The sequence below is a fragment of the Aphelocoma coerulescens genome, chromosome 1A (genome assembly GCF_041296385.1).
Source record: "Aphelocoma coerulescens isolate FSJ_1873_10779 chromosome 1A, UR_Acoe_1.0, whole genome shotgun sequence".
NCBI classification, from domain to species: Eukaryota; Metazoa; Chordata; class Aves; order Passeriformes; family Corvidae; genus Aphelocoma; species Aphelocoma coerulescens.
Window position 1 is genome coordinate 37,280,158 of NC_091014.1, and position 23,695 is coordinate 37,303,852.

At 36.3% G+C, this 23,695-nt stretch overlaps 1 protein-coding gene across 2 annotated transcripts in view; it reads left to right on the plus strand.

Moving 5' to 3' along the window:
* LGR5 (leucine rich repeat containing G protein-coupled receptor 5) overlaps positions 1 to 23,695 on the plus strand; it is an 89,279-nt gene that overhangs the window by 33,138 nt on the left and 32,446 nt on the right. For both annotated transcript variants that reach the window (XM_068999047.1, XM_068999054.1), the window contains exons 2-4: positions 3,494 to 3,565; positions 17,494 to 17,565; positions 19,143 to 19,214. In XM_068999047.1, the coding sequence (XP_068855148.1) occupies positions 3,494 to 3,565; positions 17,494 to 17,565; positions 19,143 to 19,214 (216 nt within the window). The remainder of the gene's footprint in view (positions 1 to 3,493; positions 3,566 to 17,493; positions 17,566 to 19,142; positions 19,215 to 23,695) is intronic.

Below are 23,695 nucleotides of genomic sequence, written 5' to 3' on the forward strand. Positions count from 1 at the left end.
ATAATTCAAAGTTTTTCATCACTGTAGTTTTTAAAAGTCTACCAAGATTTGATACAAAATCAGAACCATTCCACTGAGGATAGTTAAAGACCCAGTACCTTGATTTTAATTTTTTTTATCATTTCATTGCAAATGCGCAAGCCATCTTTCATCCCCTTCTCTTTCCTAGACAAAGAAAATTGCTAATTTTGACAGGCTAGCACTGAAAGGAGAAATCAGAAAACCCATTTGAAGGAAAGAAACCATCATAGGTGAAGGACATAAGACACACCCACTGCAATTGTTATTGGTTTTCATAGTAATAATATGTAACCCTAGAGTTTGCCACCTAGCTGTTTCTTGCTGTTAGCTGTGCTTGTTCTAGCTGATGGCTGTAAATCTCATCCTAGCCATGTCGTCTTGGCAGCATGGTTCAAAATGCTAGCAAACCAAGATGCTGAGAAGCTGCTTTATTTGTCTCTAGAGCTCTGTGAGGAATTTCTGTTCAGAAGCCCAAATTTTGCGGTATTGTTCACACGAGACCCAGTGACTGATTGCATTACATTAACTCCTTTTGTTTGTCTCACCTCTCTGAACATTCCCCCTGAAGTAGCTTTGGGTCATGGCACTTCTCTCCCTTAGTCATTCCAGTGAGCAAAAATTTGATTCAATGCATCCATGGTAATTCTGAAACAAAAGAATATTCTAAATCTAAAAACTGAGAGCACAGACAAGCTACTGCTTTGCCAATGTAAGGGATGTGTGGTTTTTTAGGCAGAAATAATGTCACCTATTTAGCCAACTGGTTCAGCTGGAAGAAATAGGGAGTTTTGATTTTTGTGCCTGAAAGTTTCTCAGTTTTTCCAGCTGTATCAGCTAGCCTCATCAAATATATTACCTCTCCCTGCCGTTGTCTGCCTTATATTCTTAAACCCTTACAGCTACAAGAATAGCACATTGCCAACATAGACTGGAACATCCTGTGTATTAGTTGCTGGTATGTTAAAAGCTAATTTAAAAAGACGTTATTGAGACAGAGCTTGGGAAATACTTTCTGTTACCTGCACCATCCCTGGAAGTATTTAAAAGATGCGTAGATGTGGCACTTAGGGACATGGTTTAGTGATGAACATGTGGCAGTGCTGGGTTAACGATTGGACTGGATGATCTGAAGGGTCTTTTCCAACCCAAAAAATTCCATGATTCTGTGAAATATGCATAGATAATGTTTAGTAGTTCTGTTGCACAAAAACACCTTTATATGTTACGTTCCAAGAAGAGAATTGTCTGGAAAAAAAAGCAACCAATCTAACAGAAGGAAATTATTTAACTGGTAGGTTTAAAAAGAGTTAGAAATTGCTGTGGTGTACTGGGAAAAAGGAGAGGTTCTCCTCTGTCATATGATGTGGTACACATACTTTACCACATGAGCGGAGTCCAAAAAGGAGACTAGGACATAGCAGGTCACTGTTGGCAAATCCACCTCTGGGGTCTAAAGATGTTATTAAGGAAAATGCACTTATTTTTGATTTTTTCCTTGGGCATCAAAGCACTTAATGAAAGCCACCTTCTCTTATTCTAATCCTCTTAAGATATTAGGGTTTGGTCAGTAGACTGCTTCTGACTGGTTCATCATGGGATCCTGTGGGTGATACAAGCAGACAAGTACTGCCTACTAGTAACAGAAGTTAGTAGGCTAGAAAAGCAGACTTCAGGTTTTTCTGGTCAGCCAGAGCACTGGTTAATTCTGGGTTTGTAGAATGCCCTAAATATGTGTGTATCTGAAGATAAATCATTGCCATCTTCCACCAGGGCTAGCTTTTTAAGTCTAAAACGTGATTTGGCATGTTTCCAAAAACCCATTAAGACATGTGTTGAAAATATCATAATCAGAATGATCTTGTTAAAATATTGGGCTTATCTTAATATTCAGTAGTATATAATTCACTACCTGGATGAGTTTTTCTTTTGCCAAATAAATCCACGTTCTTGTTCCTTTGCCAGAATAAATCCTTTGAGCCTTTATCAAAGTGAAAGGGCAATAACCTGCTAAACAGTATGAAAGAATTAGGTGATAAAGTATTACAGTAAAAAATTAATTTAATAAGTACACATTTCTCAAATTATACTTTGATTTTGAAGTGAATGCAGAAACGTTATTCAACAGTGATTTGATAATTGTTGTAAAGTATTAACACATTTCCTTTATTTCAAAATCTCTATGTGAAGTATGTTTTTAAATTATACATTTTAAAATTCACCAAAAGATCAAACATCTAAATTAACTGTGCTGACTACAAGCATATATTCTGTAATATGAAACAGACTGTGAGTAATAAGAACTAGATGGAGTAGGAATAGGATGCCTACCCACCAAAGTACAGATAACTTATTTACCTTGTAAGCTCTCGACAGCTGGAAGAAATAAAGTTATCTAAATAGTACCCAAAGTAGCTGGAAACTATAAGTGCTGCTACAAATGCAAAGATACGTTTAAATAGTGGGGAGTTTTAAGTTACTGTATAACACTTGCATAAAATATGCAGCTCTTAATTTTATTTTAAGAATCTACAGAAATTTTTATACAGTTGTATCTTCCACACAGAATTTTATTATGCAATTTGTTTACAGTCTTGGTACTTAAGGAAAAGCAATTATAATGATACTGTGGGGCATGGGGAAGACAATGGAAAACCACGAAAAGGCAAGTTAAGAATAAAAGGGTATTATATGAAATTTAGTCTAAAACATAGCTTGAATGAGCTCTGACAGAGCTGATATGGCTGGTAGTTTCCTGTACCAGGAACTACTGTGGAACCCCACCAGGAAGTGTGCTACAGAGCAGGATCGCATTACACCCTTGTTTTATGGTTCATTTCACTTATTTAATGCAATTTGAGTACCTGTAACAAAAGAGCACTCAAAAAGGGAATGTTTATTATTTGAAAATACGTCATTTCTATAAATCAGGTAGGGTTTTGGGGACACCTGATGTGCCTGTGTGAGGCAAGGCAGATCAGTATGACCATGCAACAGGCTGTACGGCAAAAGCAAAGTGTTTCCATGTTCATGAAATTTTAAGGATGATGCAGATACTTTGTATCTGTTTGCTTTTGCCTGTCTGCTTTAGTAAACCAAGTGTACTACAGTGCTACAACAGCAAATATCATAGTAGTTTTCTTTACTACTCCAAGTAAATTTTAATACAGTACAGTGGTTTATTAAAATTGTGTCAACTAGAAGTGTTGTTTAGTGTTCCAGCTGATTTATAGAGAGTGATAAAACATTTCAAAATCTCTGGAAATGAGGAACATGCTACAAGCCTGTATTTGGTTTAACAAAGCTGTGCTCATACGAAAGAGGAATGTTGAACGTGCTAACTAGATAATGATTTATCAATTCTGGCAGAGGAACTAATTTTTATTAATGTAGTGCTTAAAAATGTGTGGAATGAACAGCTGGATGCCACAGTTGTGGCATGCCATATTAAGTCTCTGTCTCTTTTCCCCTACAGTGATCTCAGTATGAACAACATCACTAAGCTGCCCTCAAACCCTGTACACAATCTCCGCTTCCTGGAAGAGCTGTAAGTATCATTGTATCCTTGATGGGCATAGTCAGCTCTAGACACATTCCTGTGTTTGTCTCTCATGCTTACTGTGGGAACCAGATAAAACGGTGCAGGAAAGCTGTCAGCCTGACACTTTTGGCACATGCGGAAACACTTAGTTAAAAAAAAACAATTGCTTGTGATTCTGGAAATGAACTTATAAAAGAGTTACCATGAGGCTACAAGTTCTCTAAGCAGAGACAGAGCCAAACAAATTAAAATTTTTGTTTAAAAGAACTGGATTGCTCTTTTGGAAATAGTTAAGCAGCAGGATATTAAAAGTTTGAATACCGGCTCATGTTTATTAAAATCCCAAGTAAAGCTGTAATCAAAACCAAAACCTGCTGCCTTGTTCTGCCTGTGTCAAGGACAATTGAGTCCACATTTCATAGTATCGAGGCTTCTTGTCCTAATCACTTTTAATTACTGTTTCCTTACTCTTAAACTTAACATCCCTGAAGGCTGACTGTAGAATGCAGAATCCTGCAAAAAGCTTAGTTACGCTATCTACTACATTCACTGGGGGGAAAAGGTGCCTTGTGGAAACTAGCTGATCAAGCACAACATCAAAAGAGGAATGTTGGCTTGAAGTGATGGTGACTAACCAAAAGTGAAAAGTATTGTGCATTCATGAGACCTGGATTTGGCAGTGACTCTAGTTATAATGGCCCAGGCTTAAAAGAAAATTTATGTTTCTGAGGAGTGATGGAGACTCTATAACTGATGCACCATAGATCTTGTGGAAAAAAGCTGGTGCCTGTATTTGCATGAGTACCTCTGAATATTGATTAAAAGCCTTTTATGACATGTGGCTTTTAAGTTTTTAGAAGTGAAAACCTGGGGTTTTTTTAGCATGCTTGGCTGCTAACACACCATAAAATCCATGTAAGACATACAAAGTTATGTTCCTACCCCTCTTGCAAAGACATGGTCTGTTTTAAGCTATGAAATGTGTACAGTCCTCTGCAATTTAGGTGTGTATTGTGCTGACAACTTTAGGTGTCCTTGCTAATGCTCATTTGAATTTTGCCACCCGGCCTTTCCAGCCAGCATCTACAAAAGCAGACAAACAAACAAAACAAAAGAAATAAATTGAAACCATTTTGTATGCTAACTTTGGACAGTACCCTATTTGGAGGCAGGTTTTTATTTTCCTGTATTATTTTTATTACTCTCAGCACTTCTATTTAGAAAGCTTTCTTTCATTTTCTTCTCTCTCTCTTCCTTTACTTACCCCTTTTCTTTGATTATCAATACCTGTCTTGCCATTAGTGCAACTTCCAAATAATGTAACAGATAGGAACATAACATGGAGAGATGTCACACACCGAGTGTTAACAGTATCGAGTGCATATGGAGTGAATCATGCCACAAAGCCACTGCTTGTGAAGTTCTTCGTCATGTTCATGTTCTCTTGTCCAATCTCCTGTCAATTGTAATAACCCTTCTAAAACTGGCCAACCCAATTGCTCTCCAGCCATTAAAAAAAAGAATTTTTTTTTAAAGTTTGGGCTTTTCCTGGAAATTCTAATACAACCAGGTTACCTTCACTTTTTCATTTCATGGTTAGATTACAGAATCTTATGAGATCTTTGCAATGTTTCATAAAAATGAAATCCACCTTAGAAATGTCTGTCTGGTCTTTGAAGTACAACAGCAGGAGCTTGAAATGCAGCTTTTAGGGGTTTTTAGTGTTGAAAAAACTAATTAGCATACAAACTGTTACTAATCCCTTTATTAGAGATCTGGTTCAAACATCTGATAAAAGCTCATGACTGAATCACTGAATTTTAGCTTAGATGTTACGTACTTGATGCCTGGTTTGGCAATACTAGTAAGTGATTACCCTGAAAGAACTGAGATTTTATTAAAACAGTTAAACTAATTGTTTTGTCTCCAAAGCAGAAGTGTGTAAGACAGGTCTGTTCAGCCAGTTCTGACCTTCCAGACTGAATCTGATCAACTTTTACAGCCAAGGTTAGACACCTCTACATGCAGCATTCTTGCAAACCTGATGATCATTCCTGGTTTTATTCTTAACCAAAGACTATGATCACTGAAGTAAAATACATTGAAAGTGTTTTTGAGGTGCATGTTCCTCTGAAAATTTTGGAAAACTGAAATACTTGGAACTTTCTAACTGTCAAAAAAATTAATTCTGAGCAAAATCTTTTATTTGTAAAAATTATGGGCTTTTCAGATTTAATTTTCTCTTAAAGCATGTAAGACAGAACTCCCACCAAGAAAGTATGTTTCAGCTGCTTGATTATCAGCAAGTTGCTCTGCATGAACTTGTACAACACTATTAAGTTAAATTCTTCATTATAAATTCAAAATAACTGCAGATATTTATCGGTCTGACCGAGTCCAAAACTCACTCTCATTTTGATTATTTCTAGACATTTGTCGTTATACAGGATGTGTAGAATGCCTGTTCTAATGGAGAAGTGAATTAGAGTAATGCATGGAAAAAAGGTTTTTTAAAAAAATCTAAAGACTTACTCAGGGTGGGACTCTTAAGAGTTTTAGAGGCAACTACATCTGAGTGCAGACTTTACATTTTGTGATTAGATACACTTCAAAGCAGTGCCTGAAACTATTTTATTTTATAAATTAATGTCTCAATGAAAAGTGAGGAAGAAAGCCAATAATAATTTAAAACTATTTGAATCAGACCTACCTACAAAATCACTCCAACTAGATATATATCCACATATCCATACATATGCATAAATATATGCACAGACACCCACGCATGCACACATATAAGGCTTTCATTTTAATTTTAAACATAGGAACATTCCACCGATAAGTGAAGCTTCAAGTGATTTTTAGTAAATTGCTATTTTTCAGCAACTTAAATTGAGTGTTTTAGTAAAACAGCAACAAAAGACTGCTGTATTGCAATTACTTTACTACAGAGCAGGACAGTCCTAAATAATCTCTTTGCTACAAAATCAAGCAATGAAGTCACCCTAAGTTATTTGCAATCTACATACAAGTGCAAGAATGTTTTCTGACATGCATGATAATTTTAAAACAATCCTAAAATCAAATAAATATATCTACAGATCTTGTCAGATTCAACATTATTACAGTAGTCTCTCAGGCAAAAGTGCCTTTCAAAGCATATTTTACTGTAGTACAGAAGTGCAGAATTGCAGATACAATACATAAGTGATGTATTATATGGATCTTACCATTATATCTGTTGAAATCCCTCTACACTGCAAAAGTGGTCAAGAGGCCACTGTATATGTGAAAATGAGGTCCTAAATTACCAGGCATGATCCATTATCAGCTGTTCTTATTTATTTATTTTCTTTTTATTTCTCTCTCTGTTTGCTTTTCTCCCTGCAAAGAGGTTTTCAAAGTGTTAATGGGAATTGGGTGTTCTTTTCCCCACTGACTCTGAGTTGTGGGACTGAGATCTCTGGTCATGTACATTTTTGAAAACTGAGAGCATTTGCTCTTGGGGTCCTGTAGAGTCTTTATTTTTGTGCTGGTGCAGGCACATTGTGACTAGCACTGAAAATGGATTTTTAACTATAAAGTAAGTTGGTAGAAAACATGAAAGTGCTGCAACCATAGTCCAAAACTTTTTTGAGAAAGTGGGGGAATCTTGTAATTTATTTCAACAATCTTGGAACATTAGCGTTAAATACTAAAATATTTCTTAAAGGTTAATCTGCATAAATTTAAAAACCGCTAAAGCAATAAAGTAAAAATGCTGGCAGCTGACAAGCAGAACTAAAATAAAAATAGAGTATTATCTAGTGGTCTCAAACTGCCCACACATTCCTATGTCACTTCAATACCAGTTTTACAGTTCCTGCACAGCAGGGTTTAGCTGGTCCTGGTGGAAATGGGTTTGTGTCACCTCCATTAGCTAAAGTTTCAAGAACCGTCACTGCTAAATGTCTTGTGATCCCCTAGATAATTTCAGAGCAGTGCACAATCTAACACCTAAGTTGTGAGTTCAGTTTCTTCATATAAATTGCAAATTTGGTTTCTTCACTTCGTGTGCGCATCCATGTGGATCAGACTGTGTCATTGTGTTTAATACATGGTGTTTGTCAGCCAGAATTACCTGTCACCAGCCCAGCAAGTGGCCCATGGCACATTGTGAATTCTGTTGCTGTAAGACAGACTTTGTTGATATCTGAGGACTGTAGTTTCCCAACTTTGCTTTAATATAGGGCTGCACTCAAAGTCCTGACAGAGGGAAGTGCACCAGTTGTCTTGAAATACCTTGGTAAAAACAGTAAGAAGATGTTTACCTAGTTAATCAGTTGGAAACGATGACACTTTCCTCCCCTAGTTTTTACATGCACAGTTCAGGTTTACTAGAAAAGAACAAACCCAAGCACAGAAGATTCCTACTCTATGAGCTAACAACTTGTAACCTTTACATCCACAAAACAAGGGCCCTGGTGTTCTGGAGCTGTCACTGCCTTTGATGCTATCCCTTTGATGCCACCAAAGCGAGTAACAACAAAGAACTCGCCCATGTGGATGTGTCAGCCTGACATCCTCCAAACTGCCCTTTTTGCCATCTTATCAAGAATAACAAGATGAGAAACAGAAAAAAAAAAAAAGAGAGAGAAACAACAGAGCAAATGCCTTATTAAACCAGAGCTGCTTGCATTGCTTGTTGAATAGCTTGTGCTGACAGATAACTATTCTGGAAATATTAATGCAAATTGCATGGAGCAGCCTTGACACTGGGACTGCTGTGCATCTGTGGGGTAAAGGGGAAGAACAGGAGATGATGGGGTAGGAAAAAGATAAAAGAGAAGTGAAAACGTTCAGATATGCTTGCAAGTAGAAGCAATAAATGTTCCAGGTTGATATCCAAGAAATATTGTCAGTGCTGCTATGTTACTCTTATGAGTGTCTGTTGAAGTTTGCTTGTGGCTTGTAGCTTATAAATGCTTTCTGGAACTTGTAATTTATTTTCCAGCAATGTTCATTAGGAACTAGTTTAGCACATCAAAAAGAGTCATTGGAAGTGCTTTTTGTGTTTTGCGATCAATACAGATAGTGACATTACACTTAATTAAACTAGGGTGAAGCATGCTATGTATCTGTAGATCCTGAGGCAGGATTTTAATTTAAGGCTTACACATTCTGTGCATACTACAGTAGCAAGTATGCAGAAATAATTTCCTTTTTTTGTCAGTGGAAGTTCAGTCTGTTTGTAGACTGCTTGATTTCAGTGTGGTGAGAACTTTTGGTACCTACATGGGTCAATTTTTTTCACTTGCTTAGGATTATGGGTAAGGAATTCAGACCACATCAGATTTATATCTAATAGGTTCTCGAGCACAGTAGAACCAACGTCTTCCCTCTGGTTTTTTTGAATTTCCAAGGAGGAGTAGCCATAATTCCTCCAGTAATTCATTGCTGTTGCCTCGTTGTACCACTCAGAAAACAGCAGCTGCCTCAAAACTTGGATCTATACAATTTGTGTTCTTTGCCTATCACACTGAAATGACTAAACAGTTAACACATTTTTCATTATTTTCAGTTTGATCATAGTGTGTGGTGTTGCAGTACACTTCAGCAAGTTCCTGCTATTAATGATTATTAATTTCTGCCTTTTCTGATGATACTGATACTACTAGGATAAAACCAAAACCAGCATCAGAAATCTAAATGATACTTGGGAGACCCAGCCTAGGAAGTATTATGTATATGATCCATTTATTGTTTCATCTTGCTGTAACATTTAAATACTGAGAAAGAAATTTTAACAATGTTAATATTGGTCTGGGAGTTGTGATTTGGTGGCAGCATTCTTCAAACGCAGAAGCAGTGCCTCTTAATGGTTGTATCCATGGGATCCACTGCTGGGAATCAGTGTGGGATGTCCTGGCTGATGCTGGAGTCCCTCCTGAAGCTGTCCTTGCTGCAACTGGAAGGCAGGTACTTGGATACCTGTTCAACAGAAGGACCCACTTGTTGTCAGCGCTGGCTAGGGACAGCTTCACAAAGGAAGAGATCAGTTGTCTTTAGCAGTTACTGGATCACAACCATGCCAGATGCAGAAAGAGTCTCTGCCTTTTATAAGTGGAGAAAAAAACAGTACGTTTTAGACCATATTCTTAACTGACAAAAATCTATGATCTGTTTCATCAAAGCCAGTTCAAGATCAAATACACACTGATTTCATTCCAACCGCTTTAGGTCACTTGGAGTTAGTCCAGTTTACACCCTATGAGAATTTGGCACAAGCATTTTAAAAGGCAATTAGGCCCTAAAGCAAGAGCAGACTGTGTTATATTTGAATTTCCAACTAAACTATAAGTAGCAATAAATATAACATACAGCACAATTATGATTTGCACACTCCCCTCCCCTTATTTAAAGAGAGTATCTTTACATTTTCTTCTTTGATCTCTCTGAACATCAGATTTTTTAATAGATCATTTGACTCACATTTCTTTTCATATTACTGTAATTTTATAGTTTTAATTAACATGACAGATTGAAATATAGAAAGATAATTAAAATACAGACTAATATTTAAATTCCTAGGCTAGCAAAGCAATTCTTAAAAAACATTTTGAAATATGTGTTGATGTCATCCGTGAATTATTAACATTGTAATTAATCACCCATTAATTCATACTTTTCTATTGCATTAGCCTGAGAATAATCATTAATAAATATAAAATTAAACTCTTATCTCAAAATTTTAGTTGACTTTGGTTAAGTGCTGTATAAGTATCCATATTGTCAAAGCTTTTTTGATGTAAGAAGCCAGAACATTTCATGTTACCTTTTTATTGATGTACACATAAGCTGAAGAAAATTAGAAATAAAAATATATGAATTACATATTGGCTATATATTTATATGAGTGGAGTAAATATGTGTGTAGTTGTGTGCTTGTGTACCTTTAACAAAGTTTGACAGGAAACAAAATGGAGGCAAGATCCAAGATTGGTAAATTCTTCCTTGAACAAAGGCAATTTTTTATACCAGAACAAGTTGTTTTAGAAAAAAATTTGTAAACTTATGTTTTCTTGTTATACTTCCATGTTGTTCCTCCCCAAATAGCTATTTCCTCCATTAGAAATTGGGGTAGTAGGTTTAGGATTGGTAGTAGTGTTATTTGTGCCACTCCTCAGAGAGAAGTAAATTACTGGCAAATGTGATACTGTGGTAGGATGTAAATAAGAGCCCCCTTTTTACTTGTGTCAGCACAAATTTTTCCCCAGACTTCAATGAGACTGATATTTCACCATGGATCTTTATCAGGCATTCAGAACAATTATGGCAGTTGGAGGAGGCGGATCAGGCTTTTAAAAAAAGAAGTTTCAAATTACCAAAGAGAGTCTCTTATCTGTACACATGGTATAAAAGACACAGTCCATGATTACATTATTTTTAATGGAACTTTCTGCATTGCATGCTAGTGTTTTAGCACCAAATTCAGGAAGGTACCACACACGGCAGAACAGTCCCAGTTGGTGGGGTTTTTCACTGTCTCAGGCTTCAGTTTCTATTTACAAAAACAGATTTTTTTTTTCTACAGTCTTTAGGTTCTTCTACACAATTTCTTTTCACTTTCTGTCTGGAGAGTTTGTCAGCTGTAGCATATAATGTAGCAAATGATGACTAGAACATCTTTTCCAAGGAAACAGACAAATATAAAACTGACTGGATTGTGACTTTGTTGGTATTAACCTACTCATATATATAAATATAGATATATAGATATAAACATATCCATAACATTGTCTCAGCATGTGCAGTCTTTTCTCTCGTTCCTTAAATAAAATCAGCACACCAGTTAGTGAACAGAAGTAAAATGCAGAGTCAAGGAGATGTAAAGAAAGGCTATTAATTCACAGAATTATTCTTGTAGAAATCCCTCTGTATCTTTGCACAGTGGAAGGATGATTTCAGATGGCCCTCACAATTTCATTCTGTATAGGATATTGCACTACATGGGAACTGATTAAATATAATGCAACACAAGTGCTGCAATGATATATAGCCTAATCTGTATTAAAGGGCATGCACTGGCATTAGTCTAGAAACATTGAAACAGTCTGGTATTCATATCATAGTTTACTAGCAAATACTGAGTCCAATATATTTATCAGAAATTTGAGTGTAATTAATTTCTACTTAATTGTATCTGTTCTGAAATACAACACTTTCACTGTATTTTCACTTTGTAATAGTGAAGCTTGACTCCTTTCACATTGTTTATTCCCATTATATGTTGAGCTACACTGAGATCCAGAGTGTCATCTATTCTCCAACATTTTAGCACCTTGCAAGATTTGATAAGTAACTTGTTCCAGAAAATTCCATTGTGCCAATCTTGTTATATCACAGCATGAGTATTGATCAGTGTAAACATATGCTTCTTTCCAAGGATACAAATACCTCCCTTTCATGTCTTTTCTTTAGTTTTGATACTACCAGATTTGGAAATACATTTCACAGATGCTTGATCAGCTTTTACTGGACTAGATCTTACTTAAGCAGAGAAGGAAAGCAGCCACTACCCATGTTGTACTGTCTGCTGCAGACTGAGAAGTAGCTGGGTTAGTAGTGGAAATGTGTTTACTTTCTTAAATGCCACAGTTTTTGGTCTGTAGAGAAGACTTTTTAGTGTTTGAAGTTCACCTTCCATCCCAGCAGATACAGAGGAGATGCTTGGTACGAGATAAGGTTTGTCCTGATGCAGAAAACATCCACACAAAAAAGCTGTTTGAGTTGGCAAAGAAAAATTATTGTACTAGAAATGTAAAGGAAATAGTTGACTGTTCTCAGTCACAACTGATGTTTATTTGTTTCTTTCTGATGAATGAAGTTTTTCTTTTCAGACAATCAAAGGAAAACAGCAAAAATGTTTCTGATAATTTTTGGAGCTTTAGTTCTCTTGTCTGGGAATGTTCTTTTGACTGGCTAACCACTATTTCTCAGAACTATGATACTGCAGGAGAGGTCAGAATATGTCAAAGGAGTCAACAGATGGGAAACACTCAAAGGACAATCCAGACACCTTTTTTCCTAGATCTGACCATAGGCCATGAACCTGACCTGCAGCACAACACCCTATTCCAGCAGTGAGCAGTGATTGCCAGTGGGGCTTAATGGCATGGAAAGATATTTTATAAATTGCTGCCACTTAAAGTATGGAGGCCACTTGTTTTTCTCGCAGCTCATTTATTTTACATCTTTTAGAAAGAAACTTGCAGTAGTATAAAAACTATGCCTAAGCCAAAAGTATGTTGACACCAGGCATACTGAAGGAGATGTGTGGTGGCACTTCTCTGTAAACTTTTCCCGACTCCATTTATTTGCAAGATTATTCAAAACAGTGGAATTAAAATCTAAATCTAAAATAATATAGCACAGAAAAAGGATCCTTTCTGATTAGTTTTTCATTAAAGAGATGTGATACATATAAGCCTGAATGTACTTAATGAGATACCTCTAATATCAGAGATTTTTAAAATAATGTCAGAAATGCGTAAGATAAAAGTACTTTTAAAAATGGAGATTCAAAATTGTTCAAACAATAAAAGTCAGCCATTTGGTTATGTAAGTGCTATAAACAAGCAATTTCATTCCTGCTCTCAGAAATCAGAAACTAAATGCTCAGCTATCGAGACAGGTACTGTGTCCATTTTCATTTTTTCAGGGAAAATTATACTTACCCATTCAGACTAAAATTACTATCCAGAGTACCTCCAAAATTCAATAAAATACTGGGCAGCTTCCCTCAAATAATTTGGGTAATGGAAAACAAAATCCCCGAAGTGGAGGAGTGAACCCTGGTAGACACTTGATACAAACTATAGTGTCAACAAAGGGATAAATTTTCCCTTATGCTAAGGCTGAGAATAGAAACACAGTAATAGCAAAAAAACATTGCAAAGAAAACATTAAAAATTATCAGGAATAAATAAGCTGAATTTCCTGAGCTTTGCAGCATGCCATAAAGGACTGATGTGCTAACTTTTATCCAAGAATGTTAAAAGAATTAGACAACCATCTGAATGAATTATTTTTGCTGATTTTTACCAAGTACTACAGTGCTGGGGAATTCTAAAGGGCTGGGAAGATGCTACTAGTGTGCCAGAAGTGGTTTCAGAGAGCATCTTGGGAATAGGTAGGTGCTTTTGCTGAGCTTGTTCCAAAGAAAATCATGAGAAGTGCATCATGAGAAAGAATTTAGTATGGTAAATGAAAGTCAGACAACGTAATTACATCAAAAATAATTGTTGCCAGATGTCTGCCTTTTCCTGACATTGTCAGGTTGCTTGGTGAGAGAGCTACAAGGACATACATGTGTTTTGGCATTTGTGATATACTTGATGTAGCCCTGTGCTGAAATATGTAGGGCTGTACATGAAGAGCATGATCTGCTGCTGCATCAGCAGAGGAATATCATATAAGATAGTTCTAAGCACTGTCTGTAAAAGTAGTGAGAGCTCTTTCCAAACTGAAAAATAGTCAAAGCAGAACTTCAAGAATTACCTGAGATTGAACAAAAGCTCATAAGGAGTAAATACAGAAGTTGTGCCTACGAAAAAGTTTAACATGTTGTTTCTAGATCTATCTTAAGTGTTTTTACAAGACAATTTTAATAATTAAGAAGTTGTGATCTAAAAGGAAAAGAAGCAAAATTTTTTAAAAAGGGTTGGAATCTGAAAAAAACCCAAGAATTAAAAGTCACATTTCAGTTTAACAGTTCAGGTAACTACCACTCAGAACAGCTTAGGGACATGGCTGTACATTTTCAAAAAATTCCAAACATTAGGCTTGCCACAAAGAGCCACAAAGATGCTCCAAATCTGGGGAAAGTGAGTATTTAGACATTGAAATGAAACTTCAAATCTGCACAGTGTCCCAGTCATATTGTTGCTGTCCTGCATTTGCAGCCAGGTGGTGCATGCTTGGTAATTGCCACAGCCCTTCTCCAGGAGCTCTTAAATACATCTGATTTTCTCAGCTAGCCCACTTTATAAAGAGTATTACAGTTCCAACAGGGGGTATTAACATGTAGTGCATTCAGCAGTTTGCATTGCCTCAACCATGAATGAAGAAGGGACAGCAGCCTGAAAGAGCACTCTCTTGAGTCTTCAGACGTGTGGGTTTAGTGCTCTGCTCTTCATCAGTTTTTCCATATGACACTTAGTGCAGTAACTGAAGTGAAAATCCCAATACCTGCACCTTCTTTTTTTTCCAGTAAGGTTTTGCAAACTCATTGCTTCCTGGTTCATGACAAGCTCATGTCCAGAATTGTGTCCAGTCATGTCATTAAAGTGGCAGAGCAAAAGGGTGTTGTGGGGGTGAAGCAATCTTTAGGTTTTCTTTTAAAAAATTATATCATAAAAACTGAAATCAGAATTAGACAGGTTCTCAGCCCCTTCTGGTCAGTGATTCACAAAAGGCATTTACTTTCAGGAACACAATCTGTTGTGCCTAACCTAGCACTTGCCTGCTTGATCCAGTAACAGCCCAGAAGTCAATGCCATTTGTGTTCAGAATGAAAGCTGAAGCTTGCAGAAGGCCCTCACACATCTGAAAAAAGGCCCTCACATCTGAGCCTGTGAGTGTCTCATCTTGCAACAAGAGTGAACCAGGTTTGGTTTGCACATCTGCCTGTAGGAATTCAGCTGCATGTGCCCAATTCTCAGATGCCTGGAGATCAGACTCCAGTACACTCTGCAGTGAGAGACAAGCCCAGCAGCTCTGTCTGAAGCTGATTGTCATTGCAGAGTACAATTGCATTCATGTAATTCAATTACATGTAACAGAGAGACGTAGCTCAGTGTTACGGGTTGCCTAGCTCAGCAGGGATGTCTGTACAGGAAAGAATCTTTTCCACTAACTGAAAACTTCTGAAAAGTCTTTGGAGCTAGGATCTAGATTCATCCTTTTTTTCTTTCTTTTTTTCTTTTTCTTTCTTTTTTTTCTTTTTCTTTCTCTTTTTCTTTCTCTTTTTCTCTTTTTTTCTTTTTCTCTTTCTTTTCCTTTTCCTTTCTTTTTCTTTTTTTTCTTTTTCTTTTCTTTTTCTTTTTCTTTTTCTTTTTCTTTTTCTTTTTCTTTTTCTTTTTCTTTTTCTTTTTCTTTTTCTTTTTCTTTTTCTTTTTCTTTTTCTTTTTCTTTTTCTTTTCCTTTTCCTTTTCCTTTTCCTTTTTCTTTTTTCTTTTTCTTTTTCTTTTTCTTTTTCTTTTTCTTTTTCTTTTTCTTTTTCTTTTTCTTTTTCTTTTTCTTTTTCTTTTTCTTTTTCTTTTTCTTTTTCTCTTTCTCTTTCTCTTTCTCTTTTTTTCTTTTTCTCTTTCTTTTCCTTTTCCTTTTTCTTTTTTTTTTAATATGTAACCAAATTTATCTTGTTATTTTCTGTATGAAAATGGTGACTAAAAACAAGGTGTGCACAGACCCTGCAGTTAGCTCAGGGAAAACTCAACCCCAAAAGAAGACAGCATTTAAGGGCCAGTCCGTGCTGGATCTCTGGGACTCCAATCAAAAGTACTTGGCCTTTTCCATGATCACTATTGGCAAATCTGGTGCCTATTTCAGTGCTCTAGGTTCCTCTGTGGCAGCATGGCACCTAAGGAATTCCATGGAACTAGCCCTGTGTTCTTTCCTAAGGGGCCAGAGGCCGGATCAAATGTCAGCTCTGTTACCACATCAGCTGGGGTATGGGCTCTGCAGTTCTGGTGTGCAATATCTTGGCTGATGGGACATGCAATTCCACTTGGCTTAACTTGTTCTGCAAAGGGGGTTACATCATACCAATTTGCATTTTTTGTCAGCTAGGAGCACACACTGTGGCCCTGCTGACTCAAAGTAACTTGACTGGGAAGCTCTCCCTTACCAGTCAGTTTTCCAGGTAGGGTACAGGTATCACAGCAAATTCAGGCTGAGTTGCCATGTCAGAAGGCTAAATGCAAGATCAGAGTGGGTTGGGTTGGAAGGGACTTTAAAGACAATCTAATTCCAACCCCCTGCCATGGGCAGGGACACCTTCCATTAAATCAGGTTGCTCAAAGCCCCATCCAACTTGGCCTTGAGCATTTCCAGGATCATCTGGAGTCACACTGATGGGGAACATGGAAATGCCATTATTTCATATCAAATAGATTCTTTCTTTCCTAGACACAAACCTTACAGAATGATGCAGTTGTTTTTTGGTTTGGTTTTGGGGTTTTTGTTTGTTTGTTTATTTGTTTGTTTGGGGGGGGTTGTTTTGTTTTTTGTTTGGTTGGGTTTTTTTGGTCAGAGTAACATGCTTTACAGAGGTGTTTGGTGTACTTACCTAGGTCTGTAAAATGCCTTCAGGCAACCTGAGAGCAAGATGCAAGCCCTACAAATTTTAACAAATACACTTTCTATCAACCTGTTCCATATCTGCTCACAGGGAAAACTATTATTCCAGCAATACAGCAGTTTTATGTGTAGTTATTTCAAAATAAACTGTAATCATCGCTATGTGGATATATTTTTATATTAGTGCAAATGAATTAAATATTCACAGACATCATACATGCACAATTCCAAAACTGCATGCCTGTAAATCCTATGATGCTAATAGTTGTTGGTATGTCTGTATTTTAGTTGCTGGGATTGGTCTAACCCCTGAAAAGAATATGAAGAATTCAATGTACATTCTAAACCATAAACCAAATTTGCAGTGAAATTGAATTTTTTTCTCTGCAGTCCAGCTGTCAGTGGATCAACTGTGCAGTTACAGGCTTCTCTCTTTTTCTTACTTTTAAAAGTGTATTAGTGACAAAGTTAGGCTCTTAAACTAGTGCCTCTTGCATCAGTTGCTCAAACATAGCTGTGTTGCACTTTTTAGCAACCAAATTAATTCCACATGAAGAGAAAAAGTATTCACTCTTTTCCTTTTTCAAACTTTGCAGACGTCTTGCAGGAAATGGCTTGACATACATTCCTAAGGGAGCATTTGCTGGCCTTTTCAGTCTTAAAGTGCTGTAAGTAAACTGTGTGTTGTTTGATATATTTCTAATTTCCTAAAAGCTCTAGGGAACTAATTATCCAGTGAAGTTTTGATCAAGTAAATTACATATTTTGATCAGCTCATTTTGAACAATTCAATTGAAGATACATATGAACATCATTAAATCTTTTTTTTTTTCACATAGAAAGTATCCTAAAAAAAGTTGGAAAACATTAATGGCATTCTAAAAACAACTTGCTCATCAAGTAGATGTCTCTGTACAATATCAAAGGTAAAAATTGGTTCAGTTAATAGTTTCTTTATTATCTCAGAAATCCTGATTTCAGCTGAACTTTTCATGATCACACAAAACTGGGGGGAAATTGCCTTTTCCTTTTCTTGAGAGACATGGGGGAAAAAACATCATTGTATACAACACAATGTAGTTTAAAACACTGGTCACATTTCCTATCTTGTTCTTTGCAATGTAATGACTATTACATGTATTATAAAAATATTACAAAACCCTGTATTATTTGGAGTAATAAGACATTACATACAGTTACTAAAATTATTAACAGGCCACATCTCACAGTGTTTACACTAGAGGGGATCTTTGCCCATGTAAAGTTCACAGAAACTGTATTATTAGCAAGAACACCAACCTCCAATCAAGCCAGGCCTGACGCTACTCTACAAATCTCTACTGAAAAAATACTGAGCTGGAAAAGAAGTATGAAGGGATTCCCACTCCATCTGCTTTTAAATTGGCAAGCTCTAGCTCTTGTTGGCCCAAGCAGATTCAGGCCTGCCAGAAATTATTTCATTTACAGTGTCCCATTAAATATGCCTCCTTTTGAAGGCAGCATGTACTACTTCAGATTTATCTACATAGAATATTTATATATGTAGAAGCTGGTTCAAACAAGGATGTTAGGTAGTATGAATGAAACCATATTCAAAATGAGGAAAAAAATTCTTTAGGAATAGAAAGTGATTTTTCAATCTTTGCAAGCTAAATGATGTGATATTTCAGAAAAAAGTTTAGTCAAGTCATTGCTAACAACCTTTGGTTTGAGAAAATTTATTTCATTGAAAAAAAATAGCAGTTTATTTATAAAGACAAAATTTTGTTCAAACTAAATCATAAATGCCTCACACAGGTCAAAGTTATATTTGCCATTGTTTCATTTTCCTGAGTAAGAATTTCAAGAGTCAGTCCTCCACAGCTTTATCAGAATAGAATCACTTCAGAAGGAAAACAAAATCAGTACACGAGAATGAAAATTTCAGAATCACTGGAGGCAATTAGGAGGTTATAAGCCCTATTGAAAGCAAATCGGATTTATTCTTTTAACTTCCTTGGCTGCTTTGAAAATCCTGCTCAAAGCTGATGTCTAGCTGTTAACAAAGCTAATATGCTACAGGTATTTGTTTGCTTTGAAGAGAGTGGGCTTTTGACAGGGGCAGGGGGATGGAGTGTTTGTGTAACTTTCTTTGTAATCTTGAAGCACAGCCAGTACAAAGAAGGTAAACTTGGAAGAAAATTTGCAGTAGAAAGAAATTATCTTTACTGTGTTGATTCTGGGTTTTGTGCTACTCAAAATGTAGGATGCTGCAGAATAACCAGCTACGCCAGGTTCCTACCGAAGCACTCCAGAACTTGCGCAGCCTGCAGTCTCTGTGAGTATACCTGATTAATCAATTTGCAACCTTGCATGAACAGCAATGTACGACTACCTAATAATTATCTGTTAATATCACTTTGTAATGTGCTGAATCAACTTTTTCTTTTAATTGTCTTTGAGCTGCTTTTGGAGAGAATTGTACTCTCAATTAAACATCAAAAGTGGCCGATTTCATTCCAGTAATTTCATGACACTGGCAGCTTCTTTGCAGCGTTACAGGCTGGTTCAGCATCTGAGAAGACACTCCTTGGCCTGCAATGCTTTCTGTCAAAAACATGGTTTCTTGTTAGTATTCTTTACCAGGGAAGAGAGAGAACCCCAAATTACTCCCTTCTTTTTTTTTCATTTGGTGTAATTTTTTCTTTTTAAGCAGTATGGAAAACACTAATAACTCCTGAAGCAAAGTGTACTAGAGGATGCTTAATTATATTCTGTGCTTCAGGCAGGCCTCTGTATTTAGAATTCTTGACTGTCCATGCTGACTCAGTCCACAAGCTTCAGTTTTAACAGACCTCCTGCCAGAACTGCTAGACCAAGAGTGAAGATTGGCTGTTTTCGTGGTATGAATAAAATTATTTTATGTGCTTCTACCCTATAAGAATGGTTGTACCAGGTTGTGCTAAAAGCTGACCTAGCCCAGCATCCAACCTGCAACAACACATGGCAAAGGAAAACTAGAAGGTCCAGCAAAGAGTTTAATACTGCTTTGGTAAACTGTTCCAGCTGCCAGAGATTTGCACTCAGGGAGTCACTGAGTCTATATAGCTAAAGGGTCTTTTTCTATGAGTTTGTACAATTCCCTTTTGAGCCAGTGAAACAGTCATGATTTTTTTGTGGCAGCATGTCTGGTGATCAGCTAGCCTGTGCAGCATGGTGAGGTACCTCCTGATATTTACTTGGAACTTCTCACCACATTTGATGTTCTCTGCAGCATCAGAAGAAAGTGGAAGCAGCAGTTCTGTATTCATGTACACCAGATTTATATACTGCTCTTTTATCTCCATTAGTCAATTTTTCAGATGTAGTCTGTTAGGATTGTTTCTCCTGTGGAAGCTATTCCATTCTTCTGGTCATCCTTGTCATGTTACTGAACTTTTTTTCAGTTCTCATGTGTTTGATCTGAGACAAGTGAAGGAGGGATAAGTCTTACACAGCATGGTTAAAGTGCTTGCTCACCATGGGCTTATAGAGGGCAAAAATGGATGCTTTGTTTTTTGCTTTCCTACTAATTCAAAACTCTATTTTGTTTAATTTTTTAACCTTTACTGAATGCTGAGCTGTTATTTTCATACTTACTGCAACTGCAGGACCTCTTTCTAGCATGTTAGTAGCTACTCAAGAACTTGTCCTGTAAAGTTTGAATTGCCTTTTCCCTAAGTACCTCTCTTGGCACTGATCTATATTGAACTTCATTGGCCATGCTCTTGTTCAGGCAATTTGGTGTCAGGAGTTTCTTCTGCTGCACTTGCAGTTCATATTTTGAAACTACAAAGACATTTTTGCTGTCTAAACACATGATGCAGTAAAAATTGAGTTAGTTTCTGAATTATCCACAAAATTTTATTGTCACATGATACAAAAAATCACTAAATTTTCTAAAGGATCTACTGATTTTGAATCTGCAGCATAAAATATCTTGATGATTGAAAACAGAGGAGCAGTTCTATGGTCAGAGATGTCAAAATGTCAGCTGACTCTTCTCTATGCTTTAGTGCCCACCTTATATTGTCACAGAATTACTCTCAGATAAAATTATTTTCCTAAAATGTTACAAGATCCAAATAGGGAGCTCAAGCCAGAAGTTCAAATAGCTTTCACAAGAAATGTTGCTACAGTGTGCACTGATCACCAACATCACAGGTAAAAGTCTAACAATGACAAGGATAGAATGAGCATCTGTACCAATCTGGTTAGAGTTAAGGTGTGTTGGTTGAAAAATGAGCTATGTTGAATATACTGTTCTTTTTTGTGTAGGTAAAGAAGTTTCACCAGAAGGTTAACATATTTTGCATACATTTTGTTCAGCCGCAATCTGAAGACCAAAATTAATGAAATTCATTTATTTTCAGAAAAATCATGTCATCTGTGTATAACTTAGCACTACACAGACACACATTATACTGTAATAGCTCCCATGTTCTTATGTCTGTCTTGAACTACATTTACCTCCTTAATATACAAAGCATTTGTTAAGGTTTCTAAAGGTGAAACAGCCCTAAGAATTAATTATCTTATAATTGTTATTTGGTCAGTGCCTTTTTTCTTTATTGACCAGACACAGACAGAAATATCTCAGCCATATGCTTTTGAGGTTACAGTTCTTTCCTTTGATCTTTGAAAAAGTCATGAGAAAATGCTGATCTAGTGACTATATTAGATTTTCTTTTTACTAAACAAATAAAAAAAATCTTGCTCAGATCACATCACTCTATACACATTCTGGACCAAAACATGATAAGCCAAGCCAACAAGAGTTCCTTTGTTGCTCTGAAAGAGATTGTTGAATTTTCAGTACAGTTTCTAAACAAAATGACAGTCTCACTCAGGCTTTGTTGCAACTATTTTTTTTTCCTTGGGTGAAGAAGTTGAAGTAGTAAACCAGAGTTTGTGCAGTCCATGTAAAGGACTGAATTAAAACAGAGGGAGAATAGGAATGGTCAGTAGAAACCTTTAGACAGCTGTCTAGCAGACCCAAGATGGAATGATATGGGTTTGTACTATCACCTGATCACTGGCAAAAGAGACCTCTTTGAGAAAAAGAAAACTATTATTCTTTTGTTTGCTTAAAAGGGGTTGTGCCTGTCAGATAAAGGTGTGCACAGATTCAGTTTCTTGTTTCGTATAGTCTAGGAATTTTCTGTTCACAAGGTTGTTTTGCATTGGTTTCTGATTTACAATAGGAATTATTTCTTGAAGCCTTTGAAATAGCAGGAGTCTTTTCAAGAGTGTAATTAAGAGGTTAAAAGCCTTCTCAAAAGCAGTTTCTATAAGATAACAACTTATTCTATTTATTATGTTTAGGTCTGCAGGTGGCATGATTTCTCAAAGCCTCATTAACCCTTTGCTTTAGGTTAGCATATATGCGGGGAAAAAAAAAGCTGGTGACAGGACTCAGATCTCTGCCTTTTGTGGTTTTACTCAAGAAAGGCATTCATGCAAAGGGGCAAACCATAGCAGCTGCCTTGATACCTTAATCAATGTGAAGAGGATTATGTTAAAATTGTTTTTAGGGAAGTATCCATATCTAATTGTGCATGTATACACAATATATACATATGCACACACTAATATTCCATGTTCACTCATAATGCAAATTCCCCACAAATTTTTGCATCCAGGGTATTTCTGGATGATATGCTCTTGCTATTATCTAGTTCCAGGCTAAAAAATTACAGTAAAGCTGTCAATATTAATAGAACCATTAATTGATGTTAAATGGACTGATGTATTGCAGGAACAAGCAACAATTTATTCCACTTTATTGCCCAAGTTGTACTATTGCCAGTATGCAGAATGGTATGATAAGTTTGAGTGACAAATATTCCTAAATTTCTTAAGGCTTGACCTACCTCTAGAACAGATCAGTCTTCTTCAGACAGCAGATATTACTCAATAATTACTATAAAATGAGAAATAGGCACAAAAGTTAACCAAAAAGATGTAAGAATTTCACCTTTGATAGGAAAAATCTGAGAAAACCTTAACAAATGAATGACAATTTTTGTCTGTCACTGAAGCAAAAAAAATAACATTGAACAATGTTAAAATATTCTACAATTTTATAAAAGTCTTTGTAGTTCAATAGTCAAAACCAGGAATGTGCTGCTTTGATTAATAAATGCGTTCAGCTACCAGAGCTTGGACAATGTTTGCATAGGACTCTAGCTCCCTTGGTGGCAGGAGGAGCAAGGAAGTTACCGGCACATGTTGATTTTGAGATGTGGTTTGGAGCAGAAGGGTGTCTGTATTATTGTATAGGCTATAATTTTCCTCTGAATTTGTGTGAGCACAAATTATCCAGATTACTAGTCCTAACAATTCAAATGGCATTTATTTCTGTCAAGCACAAAAGAGTGTGCAGATACCTTGATTGAAAGGGAGGAACACACAGTCTCTGATGTGTCACAACTCAGTACTTGGCAGCAGGGTTCAAAGAGTCACTCGAATGCTCTCATCCCTGTTAGTCACCTTAAGCAAATGTATTTCTTTACAACAGACTATAAGTAGGAAATCTCTGGATTTTGTGTTTCCCACATCACCAATATCTCCATTCTGTGTTTAAATCAAGAAAACTTTTAGTGATTTTTAATATATATGTATAGTTCAAAAAATTTTTACGTATGAATATTGATTTGTTTTTCAAGTGTCACTTTTAATGAGCAGCTTATTTTCTGTCAAACTTTTTTCATTTCATGCATGTATTTGTTTAAATAGGTATCTTTGTTTCTCTAGTGTAATCATCTTGTTTTTAATTAC